Source organism: Sphaerodactylus townsendi, linkage group LG04, assembly GCF_021028975.2.
Source record: "Sphaerodactylus townsendi isolate TG3544 linkage group LG04, MPM_Stown_v2.3, whole genome shotgun sequence".
Lineage (NCBI taxonomy): Eukaryota > Metazoa > Chordata > Lepidosauria > Squamata > Sphaerodactylidae > Sphaerodactylus > Sphaerodactylus townsendi.
The window spans coordinates 62,841,868-62,868,937 of NC_059428.1; the positions used below are offsets into that span (position 1 = coordinate 62,841,868).

At 43.9% G+C, this 27,070-nt stretch overlaps 2 protein-coding genes across 4 annotated transcripts in view; one reads left to right on the top strand and one right to left on the bottom strand.

Moving 5' to 3' along the window:
* Positions 1–119: 119 nt before the first annotated feature.
* On the bottom strand, positions 120–5,269 carry ATP5PF (ATP synthase peripheral stalk subunit F6). 3 transcript variants are annotated; one of them, XM_048492552.1, is made up of 4 exons: positions 5,143–5,269; positions 3,541–3,732; positions 1,998–2,122; positions 120–234 (listed from the first exon to the last, which is right to left on the bottom strand). In XM_048492552.1, the coding sequence occupies exons 2-4, from the start codon at positions 3,708–3,710 to the stop codon at positions 206–208; spliced, it is 324 nt and encodes a 107-aa protein (XP_048348509.1). In that variant the 5' UTR covers positions 3,711–3,732; positions 5,143–5,269; the 3' UTR covers positions 120–205. The 3 variants fall into 3 exon arrangements, with proteins under 3 accessions (XP_048348509.1, XP_048348508.1, XP_048348510.1); XM_048492551.1 differs by lacking the exon at positions 5,143–5,269 and adding an exon at positions 4,961–5,085; XM_048492553.1 differs by lacking the exon at positions 5,143–5,269 and adding an exon at positions 4,998–5,065.
* Positions 5,270–5,279: 10 nt separating this feature from the next.
* GABPA (GA binding protein transcription factor subunit alpha) overlaps positions 5,280–27,070 on the top strand; it is a 32,792-nt gene continuing 11,001 nt past the window's right edge. The window contains exons 1-5 of the mRNA XM_048492548.1: positions 5,280–5,619; positions 9,540–9,640; positions 11,225–11,369; positions 21,272–21,356; positions 25,263–25,508. Of these exons, the coding sequence (XP_048348505.1) occupies positions 9,564–9,640; positions 11,225–11,369; positions 21,272–21,356; positions 25,263–25,508 (553 nt within the window). The 5' untranslated portion in view covers positions 5,280–5,619; positions 9,540–9,563. The remainder of the gene's footprint in view (positions 5,620–9,539; positions 9,641–11,224; positions 11,370–21,271; positions 21,357–25,262; positions 25,509–27,070) is intronic.

The following is a 27,070-nucleotide window of genomic DNA, read 5'->3' on the forward strand; positions in this document are numbered from 1 at the left end:
AAAAAGGATATTAGACTGCTTTACTGATTTTTTGATCTTGTAAAACATTTTTTAAAATCCTCTCTAAGCAAAAGGCAATAACTGCCGTATGTATATTCTTCTGAAATCAGACACACACATTTGAACAACGAACTGTTTATTTAAGTTACAACTGCAGACCTACGAAACGCATCCAACCTGACATTGGGTAGGCATGTCCCTCACATTACTTCTGATCTTCTTCAAACTTGGGTTCTGTCAAGAAAAAAGCACTGTCAGCTAATTTCAAAAAACACCTCTACAAAAATAATGGCAAATTTGTTACCTAAATTTACAAGCCAATAGTTTGCAAAGTTTACTAGGTAGTAAGTACCATTGATGTATGGATGCACAAAAACATCTGAAAATAAGGAAATGATAACATGGTGCACTTTCAGAGAGCTGTATAGTAAAAAAGCAGTATCTGGAAAACTCCGCAATGCACTCTCAGCTCTTTGGGGTAAAGATCCTCAGTATACATAACCATATGTAATTGAATTCTTCAACTATGTGAAGAGCTACAAAATAAAAAATACGTTAATGTAAGAAAATAGCACATATTAGAAAATTACTAGTACTTTCAGGACTGTCCTTGTAATCAATCTGTTGTACATATTTTTCCCATGCATATTCTCAAATATGCAACAGTAAGAAGACTAAAACACAAACATATTGGAATAAGAATCTATTAATACATTTATCATTAATTACATCAAAACAAGTGAATCTCCGTAACACTGGGCTAGATGTCACAAAAAGATCAACACATGCAAGGAGGAAGGGAATTTTCACTAATTCTCTCCCTCCTGTAGCAGCCCTTCTCTGTTCATACTACTCCTGAAGGTCCCTCAGGAGTGGGGAGGGGCATTTCAGGCTGCAGTGGGAGAGGGAAGCAATTTTTCAATATACAGGATTTATACAAGAACCAACCCACTTTGTTAAAATTTAGGATATACTTAATGCTTGTTTATCACTTGTGTTAAAATAAGAAGTATTTACTGCAGAATTTCTTGCCATCATACGCTAAATTTCAGTCAACTAAAATGTATTTAGAATTTGGATATCTAGTTTCACACACTGAAGGCAGCTTTACTGATTGCAAGTTGGTAAGTCTTAAAATGATGTTCTTTAAACCTATTGGTTCTCCATACTTAAGCACCTCTAACAGCACAGTCTGGACTACAGACAAACCCTTCTAAGTCTACTGGGTTTAGACAGGTAAAGGTACAAGCACCTGGTCAATACTGATCCATGGGGTAACATCATATCACAATGTTTATTAGACTATTTTTATGGGGAGGTCTGCCATTGACTTTCCCAGTCATTTACATTTTACCCCCAGCAACCTCAGTACTTATTTCACCAACCTTGGAAGGTGAACAGCCCCTTCCACAATGGAAGCAGTAGGGCAGTGTCAATGCGGTGCTGCCCCACCACTCCCAAAAAATCTTCCCGGTGGCATGGGGAGGCTCACAAACTGTGACAGCCTCCCTGCCACTGAGAAGCCTCAGTGGGTCACAATGAACTTATGCTAGTCAAAAAAATGGCTTAAATCTGGATTGTAACTCACCGGCGCAATGTCAGCAAAGGCTGGGAGGAAGCTGACTGATGTTGGCTCCTACCCTGGCCCCACCCATGCTATGCCCGTGGTGGAGGCACAGGGATGCTGCCAATGTCCTGTGCTGTGTCCAACCACTGGGGGATGGTGGCAGTTTCACTCCTCTGCCAGGGTAAGTGCCCTGGAGGGGGCCAATCCACTGGCATGATCACCCCGCTGCTCCCGCAGTTGGATCTGGCATTGGATGGGGCTCTGAGTCAACCTTGAGCCAGCTACCTGAAACCAACTTTGGTCAGGATTGGACTCAGGTCACGAGCAGAGTTTTGACAGAAGTACTGTAGCTTACTACTCTGTGCCACGGGCCATTTGGCTTTGAGCTGAACTGTAAATTTAGGTAAGTTTACAAGCTTTAATAGCTTACCTTCAAATTTTAGGTCTGGAAATTTGGTCAAGTCTCCACCACCATATAATCGTTGAAGTTTAGCAATTCCTTCATTCAGATCTTTCTGATATTCTGGTCCAGAATCAACAGGGCCGCCAGCTTTCCTTCAAATGAAACAATTAGCATTTAAGCAATAATCTTGGAATGGTTTCAAAACTTTAAATGATCAATTCCTCTGACCATAACAAATACACAAGATGTACAGAAGTTATTAAACTTGTTGTACGCACAGGGAATACACAATTTTGTTTATACAGTTGGCTTTCACAGCTGACAGAACAGATAGTTTGCAATTCTCCGTAATCATAAAAGAGCAATTACTGAAAAAATGAGAAAAGGGATGAAGACCGTGTGATGCAGTGGCAAGAATCTGATTTTGCAATAGGAAAACAAGCTCAGATCCCCATTTAAGCATGATGTCCTTTGGTAGTCATTCAGGATAACCAATCTCACAATATTACTGGAAGAATAATTTGTGTGCTTGAGTGGTAGCGCCCACTGAACAAACTCATGGGACTGATACAGACTTTTCCCCTTTCACCGTTTTATCGTAGCATATATTTAGCAGAAAGGAAAAATGATTTGCTTAATGTAGTGAGAAGTCCTTAGTGTCGTGTACACAGACATGGATCTGTGAGACACAAGTCTGAATTTCCACTTGGCCACAGAAGAGTGTGATTTTACTTTGGGCCAGTCACATACACTCAGCCTAACCGACCTTAGGATGGCTACTGTGAGAATGAAATGGAGTAGGAGAGCAGACTGTAAACTGTTTAAAGTTCCCACTGGAATGAAAAGTGGGTTGTAAATAAAAGTTCTGATGCTATTTTATACATTTAAAATAATTTGTCTCACATAGCATTAAAAAAAAACAAATTTCAATCACTGCTTGTCACCTATGTTATATTTCTTCCTTTATTCTGGGGAGTCTACGTAGAACACAGACTTTTAGACAAAATAATATAACCAAGGTTGAAAAACATAAGAAAACCATACAAGACTTTAGGAAGAAGTAAATGTAAAATACATAATTTAAACTATTAGGATGAAACTAAACTAGCTTGGATTTTTAGTGCAGCCAAGATACATTTGGCAAAGGACAGAGAGATGTGTTATTTTATTTTGCTAAATGTCTATGGGCTATGTCAAGATTGAATAACAAAAATATGTGATACTTTGCTAATTACATTAAGCTTTAAACCTTAACCTCTTCCATCTAGACCATTCCTCTTACAATCAACTATCCTTCTTTAAAAACTTTTTAAAAAACATGTGGCCATTTAAACATGTGGCCAAATTTACTCTAACGGTACTATATTCCAGCAAGCTTGATCAACAAAAAAATACCATTGCCTGTCATTATGTGCCATAGTGGATTCCATACTACTGGAAGCCAAGTTCTAGACAGGCTTATTCAAGAACCTTCATGAGAATTTAAATGATCATCAAATTGGTAGAAAAATATTCAAAGAACTGGTTTCTCAAAATTGTTCATTTATTACTGAGCTATCCATTCACTTACTGGCTTTTTGTATTGTATTCTCTAATCTTGTCCACAAAGAGTTTCTGCACAGGATCAAGTTCCTTTGCTTTATTGAAGACAACAGCAGAAAAACCAATGTTTCTATGCAAGTGGATGGAGACAGTGGAACGAAAAATGTAAGAAAACCTGAAGAGCTGTTGGAGAATCATGATGAACTTGCAGGCAATTCAGCTAGAAAGACAAAAGTCCAACAACTGTCTCAAAGACTTAATGTTTTGGAATACATAAAAAAGTAAACAGACTTCATTTACAATTACTCAATACTACAGTAGACAAAGTTGGAGAACTTAAACCTGTAATCAGATCCCAGTTCAATTACAGTTCCTTCCCATTCCCTTTTATTTAGATTATTTGTATGCTAGCAGCTTCCACTCAGAAACTATAAAGCCAAAGTAATAGTACACAACTCAAGCAAATGCAAGTTACATTATAAAAAGTTTTAAAATTGCACCAAAGTGCTTTTCTGATCTGCCTGTATGGCAATCAACACAAACACATCCTTGGATAACACATATGGCAGTGATGGCGAACCTATGGCACAGATGCCAAAGGTGGCACTTGGAGCCCTCTCTGTGGGCATGCACACATAGTTCATCATGTGGGGGTGGAAAATCACCCCCCCACCCCCCCACATACACACACGCACCCATCTAGGCTGGCATGGGCCACTGAGCACAACGTGTGAACACCGCGGTGAGCAGGGAGGACTTGGCTGGCAGGCCTGGTGCCTGTGCTCCAGGTGGCTTCTGCGGGGGGGGGGGGGCAGAGATGCTAGAGAGGCACAGAGCAGTGCACGTGGGACTTGCTGGATCCTACAGCAGGCTGGCCCCTGCTTGAGCGGGTGGGGCGGAGGAAGAGAGAGCCAACCGTTTTTTTCTAAACTAAAACCTCAGCATTCAGGTTAAATTGCCGGGTTGGCACTTTGCAATAAATAAGTGGGGTTTGGGTTGCAATTTGGGCACTTGTTCTCAAAAAGGTTCGCCATCACTGACATATGGGCATCATGGCAAATACCCATTTTGGAATTCACCAATTAGCCTTACGGGCCACTTTATACTATTATTTCTATGCACGTCAGGACCCGGGGTGAAGCAACGTTTAGATTACTAGACTGGCAAAGTCCATGTTCAGATCCCCAGATAAGCTCATTGGGTGGCCTTAAGTCAGGCATTCTCTCCCGGACACTTCAAATTTAGTTAACTCGTTGAAAGCTGGCAAAAAGGGGAACAAATTAAGCAAAATCAGTCCATAAGACACTAGAGAATGGGATAAGAGAACCGAAACCACGGCCAGCAGTGGGAGGCGGGGAAAAGGAGACTAGGATTAGGATCTATCTTTTTGAGACATAGGAAGACGCAGCCGACCTCCCCACTTTTTCATCGCAGCACACCCTTCTCACCCTTCCAGCTCCAACAAGATGTTGTGCAGTCACCTACATTCGTCCTCCTAAGGATGGCCCCACCTCTAAAGCCCGCAGTGGATGCCGGGAACTTGCTCACATTCCTTCTTCCCCTCCCCTATCACCAACCGTGCCTCCCCCATGGGATTCAATGGACAACGTCAAATATACAGCGCACTCACTCTGAACTCTCGCACTTCAAATCTTTCATCAAAGACAAGCAACTAAATATATATATATCCCTGATCAGCAATTTAACAGTTCCTAAACCGGAAAGGGACATATTTGGTTCCGGTGCGAAACAAGATCATGGGTCAAAGATTTGATTTACGCAAAAGGTGGTTTTTTTAAGTGGGCGGCGTGCGGCGTTAGCCGCGTCTTTTCGCAAAGGATGGTGGGACTCGTAGTTTTTGTGTCTGCGCGGGGGGAGCGTATGTGCGCCTTTTCCCCGTCAGGGCCCCGCGCGTAGGCCTAGCTATCCGAGCCTGAGCGCGTCCCGGGCTTTCCTACACTGACACTCTCAGGGGAGGTATCGGGTCCTCCGGGAAGGGGATTTTCCAAGACCGAAGGAGAGGAAAAAAAAGGAAAGGCGGCTACTGCCGCTGTGGTGGTGGTACGAGGGCCTCGCAGCGTGTTTTTCGTGGCGGAGGCCAAGGCGGGTGAGTTCGGGGCGCGCGATTTCCAGGGAAGAGAGCGGGCGGGGGGCAGAGGGAAGCGCCTCGCGCTGTATCCGGGGCGGAGGGGGGTCTCGTGGCCTTTTTGCTTCTGGTGTTTTGTTTCCGTTTCTGCCCCGCGCGGCGCGAGTCTCATTTCCGTTCCGAGTTCAAACAACAAGGAGGCGCCGCCGCGGGCGGGAGGGGGAGGAAGGCTCGGGCTGAGGAGGAATGGCTCCCTCGGCGCCCGCTGGGCCGCCTCACCTCGGCGGGATTTCGTCTTCATTATTTGTGACTGGCGGGAAGGGATTACTCCGCTCCCTCCCTGGACGGGTCTTCCTCTAGGGAAGTCCGATTGAAAGTCGACCATGTTGGGCAGTCGCCGCCGCCGCCCCCTTCCTTCGTGGGGAAAAACAAAAGCCCTTGGCGCGCACAGGAGATGGCTGGCTGGCAATGCCTTGGTAATTTGCCGATGGACTGTTCAGAGTTGCCCCCCTTCTTGTACACTTCTCCCTGTCTCCGGATTCAAAGTACTATGTAGCTGATCCTCTTAGAACACCTATACCTTTGTTTAAATGAGGTTTTAGGTTTTAGAAAAGTTGCTGCACAAACTTTAGGGATGCGCTGTCAAAAATCAGAACAGCTATTTAATAATGGCAGACCACTCGCTTCAATAGGTAGTGGTTCTTTCTCTATAAGAAAAGCATCACCGAGTTATTTTTAAAAAAGACACAGACTAGGGTCCCTCCACAGGTGTTTTTCATAGGGTACCTGGAGCCTTGCCTTAGTAAGACAAAACATGAAGTTGCATTTTCTGATTTAATAAATAAATATTTAGCAGTTGCGTATGAACTGAAGCTGTTAGCAGAAATTGCATACCCCCTTCTCTCTTTTTCTCTATACAACCACTCTTATTAATAAGAGTACCACTGATGTTACTAGTTCCACTTTTGTCAACCAGGCACACCTGGATCTTGATCCAGTACAGAGACTCCCATCTGCAATCGATAGGGCTGACAGCAGGAGAATAGAAACAGTCGACTGAGAACATCTCCTTCAGGAATATAGAATCACAGAGTTGGAAGAGGCCTTGAAGGCCATCTAGTCAATGCAGGATCAGCATAAAGCAACCCTGACAAGTGTTCGTCCAGCTGCTGCTTGAAAACGTCCAGTGAGGGGAAGCCTATCACTTCCATAGGCAGAAAAGCCCCCTACTGAACTACATTTACTGAATTTTTTTCCTAATATCTAGCCAATATCTTTCTTCCCATAATTTATACCTCTGCTGCCAATAGGAACCGCTCCCTGTTCTCAACTAAGTGACAATCATATCCCCCTCAACCTCTTCTTTTCTAGGCATTCCCAAGGCCCTCAATTTTTCCTCTAGTAGCTTGGCCCCAGAGTCCCTGATCATTCTCATTGCTCTCCTGTGCATTTGTTCCATTCTGTTTACATCCTTTTTGAACTGCATGCAGTACTGACCAACATGATATACAGCCCAACTATGCCATCTTGTGATTTGGATCCTATGCCTCTTGATACACCCCAACACCACATTCACCTTTTGCCAGAGCATCACATTGGCTGCTCATATTTATCTTACCGGTACAGTCCCCTTGTATCCACATCATGTTCACACACACACTGCTACCCAGAAGTGTATCCCACATGCAGTATGTGTGCTTCTCATTTTTGTTACTCAGATGTAGAACACTGTACTTGTTCTTGTTGAATTTCATCTTGGAATTATAGAGTTGGAAGAGACCACAAGGGCCATCCAGTCCAACCCCTTGCCATGGGGGAATACACAATCAAAGCACTCTTAACAGTTGTCCATCCAGGCTCTTTAAAAACTTCCAAAGAAAAATACTCCACCACCCTCTGAGACAGCCCTTACCGTCAGGAAGTTCTTCCTAATAACTATTAGGAACTCCTCTTCTAGTTTGAATCCATTACTCTGTGTCCTTGTCTCTGGAGCAGCAGAAAACAAGCTTGCTCCCTCTTCAATATGACATTCAAATATTTGCTATCATGTCACCCCTTAACTTTCTCCTTGCTAAACTAAACATTCCCAATTCCCCAAGTCTCTCTTTATAGGACATAGAATCCGTACCTTTTCCCATTTTGGTCACCTTTCTGTGGACATGGTATAGCTTGCCAATATCCTTTTTGAACTGTGGTACCCAGAACTGGATTCAGTATTCCAGATGAGACTTGACTAATGCAGAATAAAGTAGTACTGTCACTTCCCTCAATCTAGACACAATACTCATATTGATATAGCCCATCTTGTTCGCATCCACCCACTTTTCTAGCGTGATCAGATCTCACTGGACTCTATTTTCCAGGGCAGTGGTTCTCAACCTGTGGGTAATGACCTCTTTGGGGGTCGAACGACTCTTTCACAGGGGTTGCCTAAGACTCTCTGCATCAGTGTTCTCCATCTATAAAATGGATAAATGTTAGGGTTGGGGGTCACCACAACTGTATTAAAGGGTTGTGGCATTGGGAAGGTTGAGAACCACTGTTCCAGGGTGTTCACAACTTACAATTTGGTGTCATCTGCAAATTTAATGAAGCATCCTTCTGATCCCTCATCCAGATCTTTTATAAAAATATTGAAAAAGTGCCAGGCTTATGACCATGCCCTGTGGCATCCCACTGGACACATCCTTCCAGTCAGATGAAATACATTGACAACTGCTTTTTGGGTGTGGTCCTCTAACTAGTTCTCTATCCACCTAACTATCCTAGAGTTTAGTATCAGTTTTCCAATTTACCCATTATAAATAATTCGGAGCCCTGTCAAAAGCTTTACTGAAATCCAGGTAAATTACATTAAATTACAGCTTTTCCATGATCCATGAAGCTTATCAGTCAATTGCAGAAGAAAACAAGGTTGACCTGGCAGGACTTGTTGGGGATAAATCCGTGCTAACTTCTCTGGATCACCAAGTTGTCCTTCAGATGCTCACAGTATCTGCTCCGTTATCTTTCCTGGGGCTGAGGTCAGATGTACTGGCCTATAGTTTCCTGTGTTGTCTTTCCTGTATTTTTTTTTAAGATTTAGATAATATTTGTCCTCTTCTAGTCTTGTGGCACCTCTCTTGTCCTGAAAATAATGGGCAAAGGCTCTGCAAGTTCTCTAGAAAGTTCCTTGAGCACTTTTGGGTGCATACTGTCTGGCTCAGGAAATTTGTACTCATAATAGTGCAGCCAGTTACCTCTCAACAACCTCTCTATCGGTCAATACTGTGCCTTGCCTGCTACCATCTGTAGGTGAGAGTTTCTCCAGTTTCATTCACTTTGGACCTATTGCTTCTGTCTTGCATGTGTTCTTTATAGTTGGTGCAGGATGCTGTGGCCAGAATGTTGACTGGAGTGAGTAGCAGGGACTATATCATCCCAATCTTTCTCCATATACTCTGCCTCCCAGTTTGCTTCTAGACCCAATTTAGGGTGCTGGTATTGGCCTTTAAAACTGTATACTGTTTGGGACTAGCATACCTGAACGTCAAGCAACTTCCATATAAATCTCCCTGACCATTTCAACAAAGTTCAGTGGCCCTACTTTGGGTATCACTATCATCTGAAGTTGGTTGAGTGGCACTCAGGGAAAGGACCTTCTTGTTCATGCCACTGAAATTATGGAATTCCCTCCCCATGGATAGTTGTCTATTCCCATCACTCCTTCTCTTCTGCCTGCAAATGAAGACTTTTCTGCTTGGTCTTGCGAGCTGTAACTGATCTTGCCTGTTTTTAATTGATGATTTGCTATATGTTTGTGTGTACTGTCAGAAGTTGGTTCTTTTTAATGATTCACAGCCTTGAGTGCCCTGTTGCACAGAAAGACAGGATTAAGATTTTTGAAATAAATAATAATAAATATTAGGTTGTTAATTTATGATTTTCTTTTATTTTTGCAGGCTGCCTCTTGAAATATTACAGCCATGACTAAGAGAGAAGCAGAAGAACTGATAGAAATAGAAATTGATGGAACTGAGAAACAAGAGTGTACAGAAGAAAGGTAAGCAGAGTTCAGATGGGTGCATATATATGTATTTTTCCATACTTTAAAAAAGTGTATATATTTCTATACAGCTTTTCCTCATCGTTCATATTCATTTATAACATATCAAGGAAATAACATCTCTTTTCTCCCTGCCATTCCCCATCCAATATTCACCTCCATTGCTAAGTGAATGTTTTCGTTTGTCAATCCAGGTCTTTAATATGTGAGCCAAAGAGAGCCGAGTCAGGAGCTACTCTTCCTCTGATGGCAGTTGGCTTTCATATTAAACCTACCGTATATACTCGAGTATAAGCCGACCTGAATATAAGCCAAGGCACCTGATTTTACCACAAAAAACTGGGAAACTTATTGACTCGAGTATAAGCCTTTGAACTTGACTCAGTAGCAGCTAAAAGCAGAAGATTTGGGAGCAAGATGAGATAGAGTTGCTTAACAGAGTTTGCATTAGGGATGAGCTTTCCAGCACTCTAGGAACACAAATGAACCACTGTTTTCCTCCAAATGTAGAATAATTCTGGGATTCATAGCCATGCCAGCTTAAACTTTGCTCCAAAGAAAGTCTTTGTCTTCAGCAACATCAGTATTTGGCAGTAAACTACTGTATGAAGAATTGTATTCATCTAGAATGCAATGCACCAATAACTCTTAGGAGAGAAATACCTCGGTTTCTTTTAACACAAACACACACACACACCACCTAGTTGTAATGCTATGCAGGCTGTCCTTACAGCTTGTTTTTACGGCTCTCTGGTGAGTTAAAGAAAAAGCAGCAACGTGCTTACTGGATCCCCAAAGCAGCCCCATCTCCGGCCGCCATCTTGGAATTACCGTATATGCTTGAATATAAGCCAGCTTTTTCAGCATTAAAATGTGCTGAAAAAGTCGGCTTATACTCAAGTATATACGGCAGTTACATTTCAAGTTTACCAAGGATACCCAAAAGTATTGTGTAGACTGGTTCCAATCAAAGTTCCACACAATAACAGATTGAATCTTGCTAACACAAAATGAAGTGTTTTCTGTCTTACTCCTTAAGGACATGCCTTTCCGTGCATTGTACGCATTTATTTTTTCTCACTTAAAATTTAAATTACTCCAGGAGACCTTGCACTTAAAACAAGTACTTTAAAAGTAAGTTTTATTTTTCTCAGTTTATTTGTTTAAAAAAATCTTTTTCTATATCTTGCTACTTGAGTCTCACTTTCAGATGAGACTGTTGACATTTGAAGACATTTTCATAATGAATATAAGCTGGAATCTGGTACATTTACTGTAATGTGTCAATATTACCAGAAATCTCTGAAAATGGGATATTTATATCTCTTCCCGAAAACTGAATTGATTCATAAGCACAGTTAAGGCAGATTAACTGAGGTAGAGATTGGGGCAGAAGTTTGGGCAGTTGGAGTTCAAAGCCAGCGTTGGATATGCTTTTAGTTGCAATTCTGTTTTCAAACTGTTCAAATTAAGTTGTCTGTCATGGGGACATTAACCATTACTACAGAAATATTAATGTAATTGCATTCTAATAGTAGCTTTCATTTAAATCAAGTACAAGACTCTGTCTAACTCTTTCAGCATTGTTGAGCAAACCTACACTACTGCAGAATTTGTGAGTCAGGCAATTGACATCAATGAACCAGTTGGAAATCTTAAGAAACTGCTGGAACCAAGACTTCAGTGTTCCTTGGAGGCTCATGAAATCTGCCTACAGGATATACAGGTAAAACAAAAAATGAACCTCTATTTAAAATTCAGGTTGTTCTCTTCCTTTGATTTTCCTTGTCTTGATTTTACATTAAAGTGATTTATTAGCTCTGATTACAAGAAGTTGAGATCGATAGTCAACCAAATATATTGGAGAATATTTGTTTGTTAGTTTACTTCTTTTAAACCACACCTTTCTCTCCACTGGGGACTCAGAGCAACTGACATAATTCTCCTATCTTCTATTTTATCCTCACAAATTCCCTATGAGGTACACCAGGCTGAAGTATATGACTGACTCAGTGTCACCCAGCAAGCTTCCATGGCAGTGTGGGGATTCAAATCAGGGTCACCCAGATCCATGTCTGACACACTAACCACCACACCATACCGGCTCTCACAGTTTTGTAATGTGGAAGATGTAGGTGCTTTTTGAACTCTATTTTGCACTCTATTATTTGCAGTACGCTCACCTTCTTTAAAAGTGGAATAAAATAAATTGCTTAATGTAAAGCAGGGGTCTTCAAACTATGGCCCTCCAAATGTTCATGGACTACAATTCCCATCAGTCCCTGCCAGCATGGCCAAGTGGTAGGGCTCATGGGAATTGTAGTCTCTGAACATCTGGAGGGCCATAGTTTGAAGACCCCTGATGTAAAGGGTTGCATCCTCAGTGCTACTGTTACCTAAAATGGTGGGACACAATTGTAGTCGACCCACGCGGTCAGCGTAAGAACGAGACGAGACGCGGAGATAACATCTGGTGGAGATCGCCAGCAGCGGGAGACCGGAGGTCCGTGTTCCTAGCGAGTCTCCCGTCTGCCGGTTCCTGGCTGTTGTGTTACTCTAGTGTGGGAGGGCTGGGGGGAGTTCGAGAGCGGGAGGTCGAGGAGATCATCATGTGATGCATGATCTCATCTGGCTTCGTGCGATCGCAGGAGGAATGCACGCGTCTGAGCCTAATCCTCACCTGGGGGAGCCAAGACCATTGTCCCTAAGCCCCGGTGGATTGAGCCAGACAGTTCCACGACCCGTGGACTCATGGGGGGATGAGGAGTGGGAGTGCGATCTGACCGGCAAGGACGCAGGTCGATTGGCGTCCAGCACGTTCTACTACGGCACTGCTGGGTCGGCAGTGCACTACCCATCTCCTCCTTTTTTACATTTTAGAAAGCGGGGCGGCAGCTAAAGGAAGATTTAAAGGGGCGGCTTGTCTCCTCCGCACGTTTGATGAGATTGACCAAACTGCTTGTGCAACATTAGAACTTGGTTTGGGGTAAGGGAAATGCGAGGGGACTTGCACACGTTACAGGCAATATTAGACAGGCATTGAGCGAGAGCAAGATCCGATTAACAAGGAGCGCACAATTAAACCAATACAGAGCTGTACAATGGCACTCAACCATCCTCCCGGCAGCCAGCTCCAGAGGGCCATTTGATACACCAATGGGAGCAAACCATGTACTTCCAGATTAGATACAACTTCTTGCGGCTCACGCACTTTCATGTGGATCAACTGGGAATTATCCAGAAAGATTAAAACAACACACATATTATGTACATTCTCACAACCTTGGTGATGTAACAGCAACAAATAATCAATGGCGACGCAGGATTGTCTAGGGTGAAAGCAGTGAAGTTCCTGCTGCTTTCGGAGGCCAGGGCATCCCAGAGCGGTGGAGGCAGAGTTGATGGACTTATAGGGAACCACAGGCCAGCCCGGCCAATAGTCTTAGCATTGTAGGAAGCGAGAGTCAGGGACTCCCCACTAGGGAGGATGCGAGGGAGGCAGACTCCGCTTGGGAGAGGGCGATAAGCTCCGACAGGAGAATTGCAGGGCGGAGAGGAGGCGGCGTCCGGGCTCGAGGTGGAACCTGAGGTAGGACAATGGTGACTGAGGCAGCAAAGAGTTCCGGCAGGGGAGTCCCGAGGCGGGAATGTGGTTCGCGTCCTCTCCCCTTAGGTCCAGAACCAGCCCCTGGGAGAGCAGGATGTTTCCGAACACGCGGGGAATGTCCTCCCATGTGTGTGCAGTTCCAACTGGCCGAGCCGACTGAGAATGGGCAGTGTCGGTTCCCCGTTCGGCTGCGCCCGGTGATCACGGGCGCAGGTGTTGAACTTCGTGGTTAGCGGCCGTCTTGGTGACAAGAGGAAAGAGAAGCCAGCCGAGAGGGTTTGGGCGACGCGTTGTCGGCGCTCCGCCAGAATATCTGATGGACTGAGGCATTCATGAAGGGGCTCAGCCCAGACTCCCGCTAGGAAGTCTCGAGGTGCTTTGCAGGCAGGGAGCAGGCAGGAGCTTAGCAGGCTCCCGACTCCTAGGTAGCAGGCAGAAAGATGCAGACGTTGGTAGCGGCAGCAAGCACATAGATGTTGGTCTGGCTTCATGAGGCAGCAGATCGCCCTTCGGCAGGAGGCATGAGAGCAGGCAAAGGATGGTGGTAGCTGGGGTTGGTGGTGATGATACATAAAGAGAGCGGCACAGAGGTTCTCAGTGTCGGGTGAGATGCTTGCTGGCGCAGCAGCGCTAGAGCCTGGCTGGTGGTTGCCAGACGTCTCCCAGGTCATCCGGGTCTTTAAAATTGGGCAACGGCGTTCCTATTTAAGAGATGCGCTGCGTGTAGGGATCCTCTAGAGAGATGCGTTCCATCTCCAGGATGGGGTTGGTTTCCTCCTGAAGCCATTCCATGGGTTGGCCTGTCATTGCATGAATCCCGGAGTCCACGCAGGAACCTGTAGGAAGAGGGACTGGCACACACACACTGCAGGTTACGGGGGGGCGAGATCCCGCCAGGCTCAGTTCTAGAAGGATGGCCGGGGAGATTGCAGGATCGAGTTAGTGTTTAGATTTAATATGGGAAGGAAGAAGGCTTGTTTTGCAGCCTGTGGGGGTTAGCACAGCCTGGCTCCACAGGGCCGCATACACTCCTCTTGCTTTAGTTGTTTGACAGGGGAGGGAGCAGGAGGTAAAGGCTGACCCTAGGTAGAATTAACTTCAGAAGCGTCCTTGAGGTGCGTCAAGGCGAGGTCCCGAGCCTCGAGGAGGAGGGAACAAGCGGGTCCTGGGGATTGTGGGCATGCATGCTTAATCCCAGCAACACAAGGGCTTTGGGAAGCACCTTTTGGGGGGATGGAGTGCATCCAGAATGAAGCAATCCGGCAATTAGAGGCAAGTTTCTCGCACACACAGAGGAAAAAGGAAGGGGTTTCTTTACGAGGTTGCACTTACTGTGACCTTGGTGGCTAATGCAGGAAGCGGGATGGTGCTAGAATTTTTGTGTCCGAATTATCGGGGGGGGGGTTGCCGCCCGCCGAGACCAGCTCCCTTAGGGGCGGCCCGAGCGTGGCCAACACCGCCCACCCAAATCAGCAGAGGATGTTTGCAGCAGGTATTAGGGGGGGGCATAATGGCGGCAGCACTGCACCAAACTAGGGCCTGTCCCTGACAGTGCTCTGATATCAGGGCCAGGCCCAGATTTTTAATCCAGGGAGGGCCAGTCATGGTGGCCCTCCAGCAGCACTGGTTGAAAAAACAGAAAGGAAAGGGGAGAGGGAAACAGAACCTGTGGAGATTAGGAGGCAACCCGGAGAGAGCGATTGGAATCAATGATCCGTGGCGGCTTTACCCATCCCAGACCAGAGTCGTTTTAACCCTGACTCATGAGGTCTCTTCCCCAGAGATTTGACATGGATGTCTAGAGCGATGGGAAGTGGGACTGCTGAATACGCTTTCCAGGTCTGGGCTGTTGACCGTGGCCGAGGCGGATGCTCCCGTCTGTAGGTTTGTCTCCACCCCCCAGATGTGCGGAGCAAGCCTCGTTAAAGCCACTGGTCGAGCCACTTTCGGCTGCCTCTGATGGCGTGTTTGTCGCTTGGGTATACTGAAACCCTTAGATCCATGTATAGCGGAAACTCCAGATATGGTGGGGAGCTCCCGGTGATAGAATGTCTCCCACCCTTTCTGACGGTGGTGTAGGCTGCGCCATGTTGGCTGCTGGGGCTCATGTAGCTGGGTGGAAGCAGCGGGCAGCGCATGGGGCAAATCAACTGAGCGCATGGCAGCTCCAGCGGAGCAGCTCCTGTGGGATGTTTGTCCAGGCCCTGGAGGTGGATGGGTCCTTAGTGCGTGGAGTCGATCACTCCGGGGGCGATGAACAGTCCCCTGTTCAGTGACAGAGGCCTTTGGCAGCACTAGCTTAATTGTCCCAGTGAGAGATGGGCTGCGTCATACCAGGTTGGGACGACAAAAAAAAAAGAACACCGTGCAAGAACTTAAAGGAGATGGAGGCTGCGGTGCATGCGAGCGAGATGCCACCCGGAAGGGTGGTTGCTTGGCAGCCTTGGCGTTTAGGTCTACTCTGGTGCTCTCCTCCCTTGGTCCTAGGCTGGGGAGGCGCCCGGGCGGGAGGTTTCCCGACGGGCAGTTGTTTCTCCAATGGAAGCCCCTTCTGGCAACGTGAGCACTGGGTTTTGGCCTCACTCCTCCTGGGGGAGGACCCTCCCTCCATCGGGGTTGTAAGAGCCCCCCACCCGGGCTACCTACACTCCCTTCGGAAGTGTCCGGGTCTGCACTTAGTTAAAAGCAGTCATCCTGAGACTGTCTCCCTTGATTGGAGAGTGCCTTTCTTGGCGAGGAGGCTAGCCCAGTGAAGCGGAGGACCCAATGTCCTGGCAAGCCTTAAGCATGTCGGCCAGTTCAGGATTTTACTTGAGCGTGATTGCCCTCTGGCACTCCCATTAGAGCGTTCTCTTTTGCGAGGCGCATGAGGAGCTGCGTTTTGGGCCTCCTAAGCTATCCTACCTGCCTCTTGAGCGCTTTACAGAGCCTGTTCACCTACAAATTCAGCATAGGGCTCTTGGGTTTTTTGCCGGATGGAGGAGAAACTCCTGGGTTGGCTGGCCGGCATTGGGGACTTTGATAAATGCCTTATAAGAAACACTTCCAAGCGACCATAAGGGTAGCCTCAGGCAGGACTAATCTGATCCATTTGGGATTGGCAAAAGCATGGCTTAGCTAAAACTGGCCGGTGCCAAGAGGCGCCCGGCAGAGGTAGCTGCTCTGTTGAGAAGCACTACTGGCCGGAACTCACTTTCCCCAAGACCTAAGAACTAGTGCAGGGCCTCAGGAGCATCACGAAAGGTGGTCTTCCGATCATCTGGAGACCATTAGGTGGTTCCCTTGCGGTAGCCCTCCAACTGTGCCTCTCACGTGGGGGCTAAGTGACTCCTACGTCCAGCATTGCTTTGCGGAGCTTCAGTGGGAATGTGCCAAAGCTTAGGAGGCGGTACTCGACAACTTCCCTTTGGGATGGCGCCATTCTCCCCCTCAGTATCTGTAATGAAGTGGATGGGGCACAATGCAAGAATATCGTCATCGTCTTCCGTCAGGCTTTCTTTCTTCTGCAGATCTCGTGGCTATACGTTCTAGAGGAAGTTTGGCAGCTATTCATTAGCCAGAGGTGCAGTGGCAACCCAGGAAAATGAAGAAGTGAACAGAGGGAGAAGCTGAGCAGCGGGAAATTTTGAATTAGGTGAAGAGGCGAGGGCAGAAGGAGGACGAAGTGATCCAATTTAGTGGATAGAGAAAATTCCGGGGTTGAAATTGAAGGTGAAGAATCTGAAAGGAGAGCGGCCTACATGAGGAGCGATAGGAATGCAGAAGCTGATGGCGACAAAACGTGTCTCCACGTCTAGTAGCAAGCGTGTCGGTAGCCTTGAGGGGCTCTGTGCTTGAAGAGTGCGCCCGATGTTTTCCCAGTCCTGCAGATTCCAATGTCCCCCCATAAAGACACCATGGACGCTGAGCTTCAATCTCCTACCAACCAATTTGCGCAGCTCCCTTCTCTTTACGGAGACCCTGCATTTTAGTGCACGCATTTCAGTTAGTCCAGCGTGGCTTGTCATAAGCCCTGCTGCAAGCTCCCATACTCACCGGTGTTCAATTTAGGACGAGAGAGTGTCCTAGGATGGCGACTATACAGAATGCGCCGATCCAGAGGACAGGCGATACCGAAAGCAGTAGTCCCTGAATGCGCCGATCCAGCGGACTTGAGCCATCGCTGGCCTAGAAGCGTGACAGGCAGGGTGGAGGTTCGAGGATTCCCGGGTTTCGGCAGCTTGTAGTCGACCGCACGCGGTCAAGCGTAAGAAGCGAGACGAGACGCGGAGGTGGCATCTGGGTAGATATGCATGGCCAGCATATGGGGAGACCGGAGGTCCGTGTTCCTAGCGAGTCTCCCGTCTGCCGGTTCCTGGCACCTTTTATTGTGCACTCTGCTCGAGTGTATGCAGGAGGACTGGGGGGAGTTCCGGGAGGGAGGTCGGGAGATCATCATGTGATGCATGATCTACTCATCTGGCTTCAATCTGGGAGGAGCGTCCGTGTCTGGGCCTAAATCCTCACCTGGGGGCAAGACTATTTGTCCCTAAGCGCCGGTGTTAGAGCCAGACAGTTCCACGACCCGTGACTCATGGGGGAATAGAGAATTGGGAGTGCGATGCGACCGGCAAGGCCGCTTAGGTCACGTTAATCCCAGATTCTACTACGGCACTGCTGGGTCGGCAGTGCACTACTACACACAATAACCCTTTTTGGTTGGGGAAATTAGCCACAGAGCACAAGGTCACTTAGTGTCACTGAGGAGCGTTGGGTAACTTGATCTCTCTCTCTCTCTCTCTCTCTCTGTGTGTGTAAGTGTGTGTGTGTGTATATACTCTTGAACAAAGAGTATATATATATATATATACTCTTGAACAAAGAGTGTGTGTGTGTGTGTGTGTGTGTGTGTGTATACACACACACATACATATACATGTACACACACACTCTCTCTTGAACAAATATATGACCCATTATCTTTGATGGGTTTTGTGGGCTGTTGGACAAAACAGGTAACGACCCTTAATGGGGTTTGCAACATAAGATGGTCACAAGGATGATGAGTCACAGTAAAAGGTTAACAAATACAGACAAAAGAGGACTCGGTTCGCCCCGGTGTGCTATTCTCCACATTCAAATGTTATTTCCTGAGTATGGACCAGGCATGAAGTTGTGGGGGGGGGGGGGGGAGCCCTTGAGGCATTCTTGCCAGACACAGTCCCAATATGGAGTTTCTGAAACAGACTCCTACGTTTCAGGGCCCTATTATGCCAGGTCAAACAGGGCAGCATTCCGGAAGAAAGACTCTCTCTCTCTCACCCTCCGCACTGCTACAGATCTTAGGTTGGCTACATTACCACTGTAGTAAAGGCAGCAGTAGAAGATTTCCCCTTCTTGGCCTCCTGATGCAGCTACCAAGTTAACAATCTACTCTTAGTGGTCAAGAGAACTGCAAAAAGAGCATAGGAGACAAAATGGGGCTGTGCAGTAGACGGGGAATTGGCAAAATTGCCATTCCCTCTTCCAGCAAATTAAATAAGAACATAAGAACCAGCCTTCTGGATCAGACCAGAGTCCATCTAGTCCAGCACTCTGCTACTCGCAGTGGCCCACCAGGTGCCTTTGGGAGCTCACGTGCAGGATGTGAAAGCAATGGCCTTCTGCTGCTGCTGCTCCTGAGCACCTGGTCTGCTAAGGCATTTGCAATCTGAAATCAAGGAGGATCAAGATTGGTAGCCATAGATTGACTTCTCCTCCATAAATCTGTCCAAGCCCTTTTTAAAGCTATCCAGGTTAGTGGCCATCACCACCTCCTGTGGCAGCATATTCCAAACACCAATCACACGCTTTGGTGTGTTAAGAAGTGTTTCCTTTTATTAGTCAGTCCTAATTCTTCCCCAGCATTTTCAATGAATGCCCCCTGGTTCCTAGTATTGTGGAGAAAGAGAGAAAAATTTCTCTCTGTCAACATTCTCCCTACCCCCCACGCCTAATTTTATAGACTTCAATCATATCCCTCTCAGACGTCTCCTCTCCAGAACTAACGAGTCCCAAACGCTGCAGCCTCTCCTCATAAGGAAGGTGCTTCTCAATCCTTCAATCATCCCTCGTTGTCCCTTCTCTGCATCTTTTTTCTATCTCTTCGATATCCTTTTTGAGATGTGGCGACCAGAACTGAACACAGTACTCGGTCGCACCACGGCTTTATATAAGGGCATGGCAATCCTTGCAGTTTTATTATCAACTCCTTTCCTAATCATCCCCAGCATGGAGTTTGCCTTTTTCACAGCTGCCATGCATTGAGTTGACATTCCCATGGAACTATCAACTAAGATGCCCAAATCCCTTTCCTGGTCTGTGACTGATAGCACTGACCCTTGTAGCGTGTATGTATGTGAAGTTTGGATTTTTTGCCCCTATTTGCCCACTTTGCATTTTGCTACATTGAACTGCATTTGCCATTTCTTAGCCCAATCACCTAATTTATTAAGGTCCGCTTGGAGCTCTTCACAATCCTTTGTGGTTCTCACCTGTTATGCTGTTATGCTGCTGTAATGACACTTGGATAAAGCCCCAAAGATTAACTGATACAAGGCAGAAAAGTTGCACTCCAGAGTAACTCTGTGAACTTCTCTAGGATGACTTCTATTTGTGAGCATACACAAAAAGGGTTTTGTGGGGGTAAACAAGCACATATAGTTTTGTGTTTTGTTTATTCTGTTTTGTTTAAAGCAGAAAGCGGTACAATATCCCTTTAGTAATGCTTAGATCTAGTTTAGCTGAGAATCCATGGGACTCTTGTATTTAGTGGTTGGATACATCAAATTTTATGTGGAAGGTGTGGGTGGAATGCAAGTTTTTGCTGCATCCTTCTTGCCCCAGTAGTCCCTTTGGCTCACTGGAAAGTTGATTCCAGTGCTAGTAGGATGTTCGGTGGCAAACCATGTTGTCCATGAGGCTGCAGTGAGGACTGTAGTGAGGAAAGGGTTAGGGTTTTTCCTGTCTTTCCACGAATAGCTCCACTGTCCCCCCAAAGTCTCCACAGTAGGAAGGCAGGAAAAAGACTGTTTACCCTTTTTTATTACAGCCCCTGTGGACCTTCTGACATTTTGTACTCATGGATTCCACTGTTCTTCAAGTTAACTTTTCCAGGAGGCACAAAGGAACTGCTGAAGGGGAACACAGATAACATCTCTGCTGCTTCAGTTGACAGAATACTGAATCTTACCCTTTGTCACCTGTAGAATTGTGAAATGCTTTGTAAGACAATTTCGGTTGAATATTGTAATACTGTGACCAGCAATTCTCGCAGGCCCCTAGGAATGTCTGGCCAGGAAGATGACCTTATTGTCTTTAAATCACACCTAAGCATTTATTGAAAAGCAGAGTACTCCCTTACCAGCCAGAATGGCAGCATTTGTCTGACACTTTAAAATGCAAAACAGATGTTCACCAGAACTCTGAGTTCTTTTGTTTTCACAAGGACAGCCATAAATGACTTTCGGAGATAAGAAGGATATTGGAGATGTAAATTATCACAATCAATGTTATATTGTTTCTAAACATTGCAGCTATTTGAGGATATTTATTTTTATTTGTTTAGTTATTTATTGTTTAGTTTTGAGGAAACTTGATGTGTTAGATAGTAACCATTACTCTTTTGAAATGTATAAGTTTACTCTTTGATGTACCCTGTAGAGGACCCTTAAAAAAACCCTGTTTTTGGTCAGTTGGTGTGGCTCTCGTGGTTCTGACCAGACCTATGTTGGCCTGAATAAAATTATTTCTTTAATTTTATTGTCATGGCTTATTAGCTGAGGGTCTGAGCCCAGCCTATCTTTGCTTCTTGGCTTAGAGGCTGTCCGGATATTGGCTGGTGCTAACAATACTAGTACCTAAATAAAAATTATATCCTTTTTTGTAAAGCTTGTTAATTATACAAAATACTATTTTCATTTAACATTTTTTCTTCACCCATTGTGATCAGTGTTGCGACTATTTTTATAACTTCTTTAAATTATTTCCTTTTTTGCTCCAAGTTGGATCCAGATCGCAGTTTGTTTGATCAGGGTGTCAAGACAGATGGAACGGTTCAACTTAGTGTCCAAGTAATATCTAGGCAAGGTAAGAAACCTCAGTTGTTGTTCAATGTTCAGCAAATTTCTTGTGTTGGGTTGAAACTAGTTTCAGTAAAGTGGAGCTGGTAAAATGAGATTTTGTCACCTCCTCATTTGTGCAGTCCATTGAGTTCCCAAAGTTTTGCTCTTGGGATTCAGCAGGGAGGAGGAAGACTGGAAGGGGTAAACTGTATCTCTGTCAACAAAAGTGCCATTGCAATCTCATGTACAGTCTTTGACAAATTTTCTTCAGGTCTAGGAGCTAACCCACAATTTTAAAACCCATGCTCATCCATAATAAGAGCAATATTTTTTCTGTCATGCAAGTCCCTTCAAGCAAATCGTTGCCAAGTTGCCGATGACTTATGATGATTCCACAGGGTTTTCAAGGCAAGAGGCATTCAGATGTGTTTTGCCATTGCCTTCCTTCACGTAGCAACCCTGGATTTCCTTGGTGATCTACCATCCAATACTAGCCAAAGCTGACCTGCTCAGCTTGCAAGATCAGGCTCGCTTGGGCCATCAGGGCAGTTTATAAGCAGCTGTTATCAAAAGAAACATTTTTCTAAATTCATTCGGAGACAGAACACAGAGCTTTCAATTTTTGATGGAGAGATTGTGTTATTTTGTGAAAAACATGTCAAGAAAGCATCCATGTTCAGATTTTCCAGTTTTAACTAGCTTCAAGCCTGTCCAGGTGTGGAGTGGGGTTTTGGTGGTGGTGGGGCAGTTACTGCTTGTCTTCAAGGACCACTTCCCAAACTAGTTCTGATTAAAACATTTGATGCAGCTGAGAAACTTCCAGTTGGGAGGGGTACCTTCTCTTTGCAGTTGGGAGGTACAATTTGCTCCAATCCTGGAAGTTTAGTGAGGGCAGCCCATTATAAATGAGAGGGGTCACCAGAGTATGGCCAGCATTTTCCATACATAGCCTTCAACGTATCAGTCATTTTTTTTACCACCACCCCTTTGTGCTGCCAGCGAATATTTTGCTTTACACTTTGAAACCTAAGATCTCAGGAACAACAATGCGGTGTAGGATTCCAGTAAATAATTAGAAAGTTAGCTTTGTTATTTTCTGTGTGCTTGTTATTGCCAAGCTATAATTCTGTTTGATTTTAAATATCTTTCTAATTTTCTCAGTAAAGCTCTATTTTGTTTTTTTAAGTGGTGTATTTTATTGGCCAAACCCAGAAGTACTTGGTTACATTATTGACAGTAGCTGCTCTTGTAAAATGGATAAATTTTTCTAAATTAGAATCAACAAAAGTTAAAAACCTATAAAACAGAAGCTTTTAAAACTTAAAAAGTGAAACAGCAACACTAATTTAAAAACAAGCCAGGTCACAACTTGGCAGCTTATAGCAAAATTAATGCAACACTTTTTTTTAAATATGCAAAATTTTCAATGACAAATGTTTGACGCTGTCTTGATTCTGGTGTGATAATATAACAGGGATCATGACAATATTTACTTTTTTAAAACCAATATCATATTTGATGTGTCTTTGATGTGTGTTTCTTTTCATACATAGTAAAAATATAATCCCAAACGGGCTTACAAACTATTACAATTATTTAAATTAGTCTACTAACCAGGACTTGTTTTATTATACAAGCTTTTCAGCTAAGTGTAGCAGAAGCAGCTTATACATGTGAGGCCAGACCGTGTCTCTGGTCCTGGGCAGTTGAGTTTGTTTTTAAGACTGAGTTAGAAAATACCCAAGAATCAGGTTTGAAACAAAAGATAAATTTTACTGTGCTGAATTTGATAATTCACACACAGGGTAACTCTCTATAAGAGTCACACCTTACCCAGACAAAGACTTCATTTTTATAGATACAAAGAGTACATACGTCATACCTGCATATTAACCTATAAGATCATTTCCCCCATATACGTGTTTTCTGCATGAGAATTAAAATCTGATTGGCTGGTCTGATTCTTTCTGTTACACAATTCTGGAATTTTCTTCTGCTTGTGTCTCCCTGTCCATATGCAAAGGGGCTGCAATAAACTGAATTCTGCCTTTTGGGTTTTCAAGACAACCAGTTTGTCCTACATTCCTAAGTTTGTTCCCAGATAGAGAAATACCTTTCAGGGTAGAAAGATTTCACACACATTCCTTATAAGCATAACATTCCCTTTCCCCAGGTTGAAAATGATTTCACTTTAAAATATTAAAACATGATTTTAACAATTATACAAACATTGATTCTATTAGAATAGAATTATAGTGGAATACAAGTAAATATAAATCTCTCATTATCATTTCAGTGTTCCTTTAAAATATAGAAAAACACATTTTCAATTAACTAATCACATTGCTTTCTATTCTAACATCTGATCTTTATTGCTATGTTATTTTCCATAGGCATCCCATATAGCTAGTTCTGAAAAACAAGGCCAAAACTGTATGTCTTCTTGTCACGTCTTAGCCTTTAGTGACAAGCTCTTAGTAATATTATCTTTCCTGTGCCTGAATGACCACTGACCAGCTGCCACGTGCAGTGTGACCATCTGGCCTAGACAGTGGTTCAGAGCAAACCTTTGATTTTATAAATTCATTTCTCTTTAATTTCAAATACAATTTTTAGGCCTATGGCCCATCCTTCCATACAAGTGGTTATATTTATTTCAAAAGAGGTTAAAAGACAAAGGGAAATAAAGGAGAAGGTGACAGGAAACGTATTCATAAGATAGCATGCATGGAACAACTGCTCATTCTTTCTGGGCTGGAAAGGGTCTTGTGTGTATGGTGCAAATTGTGAGGCCTTCAAAGATTGAGCTACTCCCAAACATATAGGGGTGGTGGTGGATTGCTGGGGCAGGAGCTGAGCTCAAAGTGTGTTTAATTACACCGGGGGTGGGAAAGAAATCCTGGAGTAGAGTAGTAACAGACAGTATAGGTTTAGTTGGGAAGAGTGAAAGGCAGGGTCTACATATAACGTCTATCTCTTTCACTCCAGGCTTTCTCTTCCACCCACTCCCTGAAGTCCAAGCCAGGAAGCTCTGATTGAGAGCTGGGATTGGTAGCATCAACTGTGTTTCAGGGATTTTATTTTCTTTCACACATTAATTATCCACCTTTTCCCTTGTAGCACTCAGGGTGGCTTACAGTATAATAAATGGAAGTTTTAACTGTGGTGTTAAGAATATATAGCTAAATTAAACCTGTGAGTTACTGACCAAAGTTTTCCACTGGGATATAATTGACCCTCCAAACACTTAAAAAAATGAAAGTAGCATAGTATGGTAACAAACAACATTGTGTTGTTTGATGTCATCATGGCCCCAAAATCTTGGGGAGTACCCTGCTTTCTTTTGGTCATTTTACTAGGGCACAATCATATTCCATTAATGTTCTTGTTTTAGTATTTCCTACTAAATTTTTCTAACAACACATTCACAAGACTATCTATTTTCTTTAGATTTAACACAAATATAAGAAATCCAAAGTGGCCCTTGACAAATTAGAACTAAAATAATTTTTTAAGTCTTCAGGGTAAATGGGAGACATGAACCAGTGTGGGACACAACTAATTTTGTCCTCCATTGTCTCTGAAATATTCAGTGATGTAGTTTTAATTAAAATCTTACATTTTTAATCTCTACCACCATAGTAGCTAAAGGAGGATTTTATGTGAAATTGAGAGTTTATTACTCTGGAATTAAAGATTTTGAAGTTGTAAACTGTTTTTGGAAAATGTAAGATTTACTGCGATTGAAGATGCAAATCATATTGTTATGTAGGGTAAGAGAAAGGCTGATATCTCAGGACTTCAATTTTTTAAAGAATAGTATGAGAACAGGTATTGAATAAAAATAGAACTGTTCTATATTTTTTTCATTTTCTATACCCTGCTGTATTTGTGAGTTCTTTTGTTTACCATGTTCTTTTTCTGCATAAAGGAATCGAACCCAAGTTAAATATCCTTGAAATTGTAAAGCCAGTAGAAACTGTGGAGGTTGTGATTGACCCAGATGCCCATCATACTGAAACTGAAGCACACCTTGTTGAAGAAACTCAAGTGATAACACTGGATGGAACAAAGCACATTACCACCATATCTGATGAAACATCTGAACAAGTAACTCGGTGGGCTGCAGCATTAGAAGGCTACCGGAAAGAACAGGAACGCTTAGGAATTCCCTACGGTGATTATCTTCAGTAATAAACTACATGAGCTAGAGTGCAGGTTTATTTTTAAATTTGCAAGAAGTACTTCTTAGACTTCTAGGTCTCGTAATCTGTTGCAATCACAATATAATGTTTAATAATAGTTTGTATTCCATTTCATCTATATATATAAAAATCTATCAGTGCGTTTTTCTGCTGACAGGTAATCTCCCAAACTACTGGACCGATTGCTTTAAAATTTTCACACAACGTCACATTCACGTGCGGCCAGGTTTCCATACTGTTTCCACACCTCCTGTTGTGTACATGTCACAACTGTCCCAGTTATTGTGTACATGCCACACCTGTGACAGTTGGAACCACAGTTCTGTTCCGCAACAGCGCCATCTGTTGGCCGTCAAAGCAACACCCTCTGATACAAGGGAACCAACCATGGCTTCCTTGAAAACCACTGCCTTATAGAGTGAAAAGGATGGGGCGGGCCATCTGCACATGGCCCACCCACCCTAGCAGAGGAAGGGGAACGTTAGGGAGGGACCGGCCGGGTTGCCATGCAAGGGAATGGGAGAGAGGGAGGGGGAGCGAGGGGAGGGGAGCGAGGGGCCCCTCGAACCGTTCGCTTCCCCTTTTCTTTCTTTTCCACTTCACCAGACTCAGCCACAGCAACGCGTGACCGGGCCCGCTAATCTGTATATATTTGTCTCATATTTTAAGTTCCATATGAGAGTCAAGAAAAATTACTTACAGAAGAAAAGATACTGCTATTCTTTGAGTGTTCAAAATTACCTGCCCTGTGGTTTATAGTTGCATTTACCTGGGAGATTTCTGCTATATTAGAAAGTAACTTTTTGTTGTCTTTCCAAATTACTAAATTGCAGTAGAAAAGCAGGTTTTCAGATAAATGTTTATTTGCCTAGGAAGATCCAAATTGAACTGGCCAATGATTTCAGTAGGTATGTTAGAGAAAGTCAAATACTTTTCATTTTATGAGCCTTTCTAAATTCCCATTTGTCAATTTCACTGAATTGTGAAAGGTTTAACATTTAGTATTTTTCAGATACATTAATGTTTTGGAAGATGTAATGAAACTAATGAAACAATGGTTCACTGATAAAATGAATAGTATTTCCTGCTAATAATTTTAAAATAACACGTTCACAAGACTAATTTCTTTAGATTTAACACAAGAATGAAAAATTCAAAGCAGTCCTTGATAAATTAGAACTAATTTTTTTCAGCCTTCAGGGTTTCATATTTTTATGAACTCATTTTATGACGATTTCTCACAATGTTAATACTATAAGTGTCTTAGTACATAAATAAGAAGTAATTGGTTGTTATCACCACAGTAAAAAGTCAAATCTTTAATCTAAATATAAATCACCCATTTTTGGAGAACAGCACAACTGTTAAATATGTATATCAAGTAGGACTCAAGGGGCTGTTAGGATCTCAGTGAAGCTATTCTCAAAATACTCTGTATTAGATACTCCCAAGATACTCTGTATTCCAGGGCTACAGCCTACTTAAGGTGCATTAATGTCGTATGAATCTTAAACTCTGTCTTTTCAAGTTAGAA

Bases quoted from the DNA above. Each gene is read 5' to 3' on its own strand.
- ATP5PF (XM_048492552.1), bottom strand. From the start codon at position 3,710: ATGATTCTCCAACAGCTCTTCAGGTTTTCTTACATTTTTCGTTCCACT. The intron at 2,123-3,540 runs GTAAGTGAATGG...TTTCATTTGAAG, and splicing joins GAATACAATACAAAAAGCCA to GAAAGCTGGCGGCCCTGTTG. The intron at 235-1,997 runs GTAAGCTATTAA...TTTTCTTGACAG, and splicing joins TCCAGACCTAAAATTTGAAG to AACCCAAGTTTGAAGAAGAT.